The sequence below is a fragment of the Aedes aegypti genome, chromosome 2 (assembly GCF_002204515.2).
Source record: "Aedes aegypti strain LVP_AGWG chromosome 2, AaegL5.0 Primary Assembly, whole genome shotgun sequence".
Taxonomy (NCBI): domain Eukaryota; kingdom Metazoa; phylum Arthropoda; class Insecta; order Diptera; family Culicidae; genus Aedes; species Aedes aegypti.
Genome location: NC_035108.1, coordinates 38,479,160 through 38,487,375, shown reverse-complemented (window position 1 = coordinate 38,487,375; position 8,216 = coordinate 38,479,160). Strand labels below are relative to the sequence as shown.

The 8,216-nt window shown below is 38.9% G+C and overlaps 1 protein-coding gene across 4 annotated transcripts in view; it reads left to right on the top strand.

The window, feature by feature from the left end:
- The first annotated feature begins 523 nt into the window (after positions 1-523).
- LOC5579992 (protein bric-a-brac 1) overlaps positions 524-8,216 on the top strand; it is a 505,109-nt gene continuing 497,416 nt past the window's right edge. For 3 of the 4 annotated variants that reach the window (XM_021840593.1, XM_021840592.1, XM_001660208.2), the window contains exon 1: positions 525-3,232. In XM_021840593.1, coding sequence (XP_021696285.1) covers positions 2,036-3,232 — 1,197 coding nt within the window. In that variant the 5' untranslated portion in view covers positions 525-2,035. Of the gene's footprint in view, positions 3,233-8,216 lie in introns of all 4 variants that reach the window. The other variant, XM_021840591.1, reaches the window with a different exon arrangement.

Genomic DNA, 8,216 nt, shown 5'->3' with positions numbered 1-8,216 from the left:
TTATGCGTTCAGTGCAAGAAGCTTGTTTCGCGAAAAACTGCATAAAAGATAGGTGCGTGCTCTCTCGCTCTCTCACGTGCGTGCGTGACGGGCGGTATGAGAGAGCGATGAGGTAATTGAATGGTTCGTAAGGTGGGGGACCATCATCGCCAATGATCGTCAATCATCGAAGATAATGATGTCAATCATCGTCTGGTGGGTGAGTGCACGAGCAAAGCATTTCGTTACTTGAATGAGTATTGGTGCAAGCCGGTCGTTGTACATAAGAGCAAAAAAGTGAGTTTATAAAAACAAACCGCCGATTTGGGAGCAGAAGAGAGTGCAGTGCTTGTGAAACATCATGTCAATATGAGGCACCACGTTGTTTTGCGTGCGCTGCGAAGAGAGGAAATGGGAAAATGCGAGAGAATGAGCAGCCGATTGAGCGTGAGAGTTATATACTTCGCTCGACTTGCAATCGGTGAGAGTTGAACCGAGGGGCTCACATTTTTTGCGACTAGGCGCGCGTTCCGTCCCGTCCGTTCGTCGTTGACTGTGAGCTAAAGCACGGACCGTGTGGTATGGCCCGTTGTGCGACTGGAACGTGTGCGGTCGCCGTCAGTGCGATTTCAAATGTCGTTGCGTCGGGTGGTTGTTAGAAGAAGCACAGCGAAGAAGAGCATTCACTGACAGTTGTGTAGGAGTGTAGGCAACCCGCGGACTCAATAGGGAAATCAACACTAAACATCAACAGTGCTGCAAAAAACGCTGAACCGAATGGGTCGTTGTAAATTGGCCGTTGTGTCTGTGTGTCAGCTATAAATGATTATTATAAATAATTACAAGTTTTGCGAGTCGGAAAAGAGCTAAAGCCGGGTTTTCATGTCGAGAAATAGAACTCGCGAAGGCTTTGTGGAAATAAGACGTGTGCAGTGAGCGAGAAGAGCCACGCAAAGCGGGGGAAAACATCAAGCAATAAAATTACTATTGTTCGGATGGATTTATTATTTTTATTGTTTGCGTAATAAAAGTAAATACATCGAGTGTCGAGGGGCGCAAAGTACGGCGCGGGTAAGCTCCCAACAAGAAGCATATATTTGAGAGCGCTTAGCCCGAATCGAGGGAAGAACTTCAAGGCGAAGTATAAATATTTTCACGTCTTTTTTTCGAGGGAACCCTGAGAAGAGCCCACGGAAGATTAAGCAGCACTAGAGAAAGAAGAAGAAGTAACGAAGCGCTGAAACCTTTTAGTGGAAGTAATGAAAATTTTGGTAATTATAATTACCAAAAATGAGAAAGAGCAATTAAACTGTGTTAGGAAATATGAAAATAAAATGTGAGTGAGTGAGCTGTGTACCTCGGAAGAAACACAACGTGAGCTTAGACGAAGAAACAGAGATCGCAAGAAGGCGCAAACGGGAGGAAAGAATCATTAAAATACGATTAAGTGACCAAAAAACTTGGGAAGTGCGCACTTTTTGGCGTTTTCGAATAAAAGAAACAAACATGAGGCTATACCGAGCTAAGCATTACCATTTGCTTGAGTGTAGGTAAATAGCACCGCACCGGAAGGCTGTCGTCTACAGCGAGACCGAATTAAGTGTTCGCCAAGTGACTAGACACGTAGTCACGTTCAGCTCGCAAACCCCTGTGTGTGACAATTTTGTGTGTTATTTCCATCACTTTGATATTTCGGTAAAAAAGGCTACGCCAAAGTATTTGCTCCAAGACACATGGTGCGGGAAGAATCATTAGTCGTTAAAGGGTGAGTTTAGAGGAGCAGGTTGGGAGATGTGCTAAGGCCGACAAAGAGCAACGTGCAAACCCACCTGATAAAACCCGAGTGAACGCTACATAGGAAACAGGAAATAGGCAGCATACTGGAGCATGTGTTAGTGTGATCCTGATTAGCGGACGACAAAGTGTGTGATATCAGCAGTTAGAGTGTACAACGTCAACCAGTACGAGATGAACCTGTTTAGGAATTTGTGAAGATAGTACGTGTTTGAATACCACAATAAAAACTTTTTTCCGAACTTGAAGTATTGTGTGAGTCATGCCATCGGACACCCCACCTCCGATGCATTCATCCCCCATCATGGACACTTCCGATCGCCGTCCGGCATCGGTGCCGTCCAGCAGCACCACCGGTCTATCTGGACTCTCTGGCTTCAAACGGGAAAAGTTTGAACCATCACTCAAACCCACATTGACTCCAAATCAGCAGTTCTGCTTACGTTGGAACAACTACCAAACCAACTTGACCAGCGTATTTGATCAGCTGTTGCAGAACGAGTCCTTCGTGGACGTTACCCTAGCATGCGATGGCAAGTCTATCAAGGCGCACAAAATGGTACTCTCCGCGTGCAGCCCCTACTTCCAGACCTTGTTCTTCGAAAACCCTTGTCAGCATCCGATCATCATCATGCGGGATGTGAAGTGGCCTGAGCTCAAAGCCATTGTCGACTTCATGTACAAGGGTGAGATCAACGTCAGCCAAGACCAGATAGGCCCGCTGCTCAAAATAGCAGAAATGCTGAAAATTCGAGGCCTCGCAGACGTAAACGGTGATCAGGAACTGAACCAAGTTGAACACGGAGAGCCGTCGGTAAACATTGCTGACGAAACGGGCTCAAATAACGATAGCAACAACAGCAGCACCAGTAGTCTACTCCACAGAGGAATCATCAAAAAAGAGGGGCGGCTCATTTCGATGGACCCCACCCACAATAACAACAATAACCCCCCACACATGCAATCAAAGAAACCGCGAACCTCTCGGGAGAGGGAATCCTCGCAAATATCGATCCGTGACTTCCCACGTGATCTTTCGCGGGACATGTCCCGCGAGTTGAATGCTGCTGCTGCAGCAGCTGCGGCCGCTGCCGCCGGAGAATGGCCACTTAGCGCCGCCCTAGATACCGTTCAGGCTTCCACCCCGAAGAACAACCGCAAGCGGCGATGGCCCTCGGGTGAACGAAGCAGCGTGGGTAGCCCCGCGGACAGTACACCCGATCAGCATGAGGTTCCGTCACCGATTCCACCGACTCCGTCCTCGATAGTGCAGCCGGCTTCGACGCCGACACCGCAGATGCCGCAGTTCCCGATCCCACCGGCACTCAGCGAACAGATGGCAGGTCTATCGTCGCTTTCTGGGCTGGCCGGAGCGGGGAGCAGTACCGGCGCGGGCAACCATCCCGATGATATGGAGATCAAACCGGGCATCGCCGAGATGATCCGCGAAGAAGAAAGGGTAAGCTGGATTGTCGAATGTCTATTCTCTGTGGTGTCGATAATGCATCAGGGCAACAAGGGCGTCAAAATGGTCATGGTCTCAATAAAATAATCCATGAGTTGACATTGAAGGGACCATCGAATAACACAAATATCGAGTTAAGATATACACATTCTTTGGAAATTTACAGTCACCCCAAACAGTTGAACCACCCACAATTTATAAATCAACTGATTTCGAAAGCAATTCATTACAAAACTTCCCAGTTAGATAACGTGTTCAACACTTTTTATGTGTAATGTAAAATCGGAGTACAACTTATACTTAAAGAAAACATACTCAAATTTTTAAGTGAAATGCTTGATTTATGTGGGGAATAAACAAAACAGTCACAATTCTTGAATTAGCATTAATTCTTCTAGAACTATTCAAATTGTTGGACATGTAGTATTATAAATAAAAATTCAATTTTTACAGGCATGGCACAAAAAACGAATAAAGTAGGAGATGTCTGCCGTGAAGAAAAGTGCGGAATTCAGTCAGAATGTTTTAGTTCTTCACCGCGATTATTCATCATTTCATGCTGAACAAGTGCGCAATGCGCTATATCTCAGCTTCTGGTGCACCAATTGACCTGGTATTCCAACCAGATATTGGAAATAATCTTCAAGTAAGGTGAGGCAAAAACATGACCTTAGGAGTATAATCAATATTTCCAGAAAAACAATAGCAGTTGAATAGAAATAATTACCACACAGTGAACCTTCACATATTAGCTTCAATTTCGTTTAACAAACTTGTGCCAAAAAATTTACCCATTTTAAGTTATAACAGTTTTAAAATTGATTGTCTTAAACAAACTTTTGTCCTACCGGTGGGACCTAAGCAAGAGTTCAAATCTAATGCGAGGCAAAAGTTTGCTGGTCGAAACACAAAATATCGATATATTTTTGACAAGCATAAATTAAACCAATAACGGAATAAACTTATGTTTGTAAAAAAACACACAAAATTTTGATCAAAAATTGCCCAAAATAGGGTTAATTGTAATATACTCAAAAATAGCAGTTTTTCGAAAAACTAACTGAAAATGCTAAATTTTGATAACATTTTCTGCACGATCAGGCAAATTTCTCTCAATTTGAAAATAAAATATGGATTTTAGACAATGGGAAAGTTTTACGCGGAATTGATGTCAGAGCAAACCGAATGCACCTAATCCATCAAGAAATCATTCTCTTAGAGGAATTGATTATGTTTTTTCATTATTATAACTTCACTTTGCAATGTTTAAAAATAATTTAAAAATGTATGGAAACATTGAACCCAAATAAACGAGTAAAAAATGGCAAAGTGTTAAACTCAAGTCCATTTTTCTCAAAATTTGAATAATGTCACTTGGTACAGTCTGACTTAACGCCGACCATATATGGGTCGAAGTTTTGCCCCACTATGTGTCAAAAATGGTTTCTAAGCATTTATGCAAAAACTAATACACCTCAAAGCATCCTAACAGTAGGCCTAGAAATACTCGAACGTAAAAAATTAAATACGATTTTATTTTTATTCAGAATATGATTCCATATTTATTCAGAAAACAACAAATAGCTAGAACTTTTTCAAATCTCAATAAATTTTCATTATAATTGGAGTGAATCCCTCTTACTTGAATAGCATTCGAAACATCATGAAATTTAAAACATTTGTTTTGAATTGAGCTATTTACTCATTAGATTTCAGGAACACATTTTTTTTTTTCTGATTTTGTAAAACAACCAAATTTGTAATAACTAGAAAAATGTACCTGATTTAGTAAAATTGAAGTCATTTTAAAATCATGAATAAAAATCATAAAAAAAATCACTAAAAACTTCAGAATAGGGTAGAAGTTTCGGTTTTGACCATAGTGCCAATAGTAGCCATTGTGGATCAAATACCGTTTCTGCTAAAAAAGGGACAAGACGCAAGTTTGTCAGCATTTTTTCAGCTCAAGACGCAAGATTGCATCGCTACCAAGCGGTCTAAAGTGAAAAAAGGCTAACAAACCCGCATCTTGGCACTTTTATTCACAGTAAAAAGGATCAATGAAGAAAAATCAATCATGCGACTTACGCCCTTATTCTAGCACACGCTTGATTTTTCATACATAATATGGATTGAAAGCTTACATTTGACGTGTTTGCAGTACATGAGGGCTTTTCATACATTTTTAAAAATATTTTCTCTTAGACCCAACTGGTAGCTAAGATCCACTTGACTATTTTTAACGAAAATCTGTCAATGTATACTTCATAGTTCCAGTAGTGTGGAAACACAGGAAATTCCCATGAACAAAATCGAAATTGTCAGTGAAAAATTTTGTGTTTGCATAAGTATTTCCAATAAAAAATATAAATGCACAAAAATAGACAAACCTTCAGCCTCAAATATTTTAAAACGATGATAAAAGTAAAAAAGTAATAGGAGCAAAGCACTTATTTTCCCACCTACGATAATTCTGTCCCAATTATCGGGTTTGCATACAAAGTAAGTCAAAATCATATGGGTAATAGGTTTTGAACATTTGTATTTTTCCCCAAAATGAACACCTTTGCATAGAGAAAGAATCTAATTCAAATCCAATTGAACAGGAAAAACTATAACACTAACATAAACAATCCAAATTGCTAAAATTTACAAAACGGCTTAGAGAAAAAAGGCTCAAACATTGCGAGTAAGCTAACTAAACCAAATTTACACAGTTTTGTGTTGGAATGATTTATTCTTGAAAGTTTGGAAACTTGTACATTTTTATTATCAATCTTATATTACAGTTTTTGATGTCGTTGCATTTTTATTTGCTCAATTTATTTTCCTTGTTTAAATACAGTAACTGTCAAAATAAAGCGCCCACTTGCAATAAATCACGCAAATTATCCAAAATAGTGTTTAAAAACGTGAAATTCTTTTATCAAAATATGTGTTCTTCATATTCAACTTATATTCTCAGTGACACAAATGTGTCTAAAATTTATGTGTCCACTTGGCGTTTATCTCCTTCAGAAGTATTTTAAATTTACTTACCCAAAGTTTTTCGTCACAAACATGTTGTTTTAGCTACTCAAGGCTTTTGGAAGACCTTTTGAAGTGATTTGTGATAGTTAAGGAGAATATTTGGCGCAAATTTGTTTCAACCGGTAATACTGCGAAAATTAGTTAATAAAGTATGTCAAATCAGTCTTGTTGTATAAAATAATAAAAAAAAAAAAACAACCAATATCACTGCTTTTTGAGTGTTTGCCTTCGGTTCTGAATGGCTTGGACTAACAAATATCTGTGTTGTGTTGGTTTTTTGGTTGAATAAGAGCTAACAAACTCCTCGAAAACGTATAAAACTATAATAAATAAAGATTTCTCTTCATGGATCATTTATTTTTACACAAATAATTACTAAGGGGTCTATTTTATAAATCAAGCAGTTTCGTGTGACTCGTCTGCAGTTACTGTCGATCAAAGCAAGCATGCCTATTTTAGATGTCACTCGTCGACTCCCATAGTAATTCAGTCACATAGAGTGACAACTGTCGATAATCTCGAGTGACAGAGCCGAGTCGAGCGAAATTTTGGTCGACGGTGACTCCAGTCGAGTCTATTTTGATCGACTCGACTTATAAAATAGGGCCCTAATATTCATATTGACAAAGATACATAAGATAGATAACATATGTTTCAAAATACCGAAGTACTGTGCAATTGGCTAAATCTCTTAGAATGTAATTTTGGCCAGTAAACGTTAGCACTAATTTGGTATCCATGGTGCGTTTATGTCTCTTATACCAAATGACAAACGCTTCATACATTTTAAGGTGTATCAACTAACTTTAAACTATACTCAGAGTTTAAAAGCATTTAGATCCATCAGTTTTTATGTGATACTTGATTTACACATAATGTACCTCTGCCTGCAGGATCGAAATGACGAGTTTTATGTGTGATATTGATTGAAAACGCCATTCTTGCTTCATGTTCGTTATTGCTTTATACGTTTTCAGAGTTTCAGAAGATCGGATATAATCGAAAAATCAAGAAGATACAGATATTCGTTCACAAAATTTGCTTGATTACGAGCCAGTGGGCAGGTTGAAAAACTTCTGGCAAATGTATCTTATTAAGATATTAGTAAATATTGAAACATGTTGCAATCCATTACACTTTGTCCAATTCCAGTCAAACGTTTGACCAAATATCATATGCTCACTGATTTAGATAGATGCTTCTTGTAGTGTGCATAGTAACTTTTGTTCTCTTTATCAGAAGTATTACTGTTGGCTAAAATGTCTGAAATTTGGTAATAAAATGCCGTTTTATACATTAATAAATTTTTAGAATACTTTTTTGAAGATCTAATATGTAACATTTAGGCGATGATTCATGGGTTTGATATAAATTAATTGTCAATCCAATTTGAATTGAAATAAATGTGTATTTCTGGATGGCAAAAGGTTTTTTCTGCTCAATGTATAAAAGCCTCATAAGAAAACCCTACACAGAATGAAATTTCTTGTAAAATTTCAGCTTAAAATAATGGACATGAAGGGAATGCCAGATTTGTCGCAAATTTACACGTCACATCGGGTAAAATTACGATAGCATCATGTTAGTACATCGTGTAATATGGCATTGACTCTAACCGAGTACGCGACATGATGTTGATGTAATTTTACACGATGTGAGATGATAATTGCGACAAATCTGGCATTCCCTTTATGTGCAAGATTTTACGCGGAAATTTACATGGATTTTTCTTTCTATATACCTTTCATAGCTTCTAACTTCTTCTTCTTCTTCCTGGCGTTACGTCCCAACTGGGACAAAGCCTGCTTCTCAGCTTTGTGTTCTTATGACCACTTCCACAGTTATTAACTGAGAGCTTTCTTGACCGATTGACCATTTTTGCATGTGTATATCGTGTGGCAGGTACGAAGATACTCTATGCCCTGGGAATCGGGAAAATTTCCTTTAC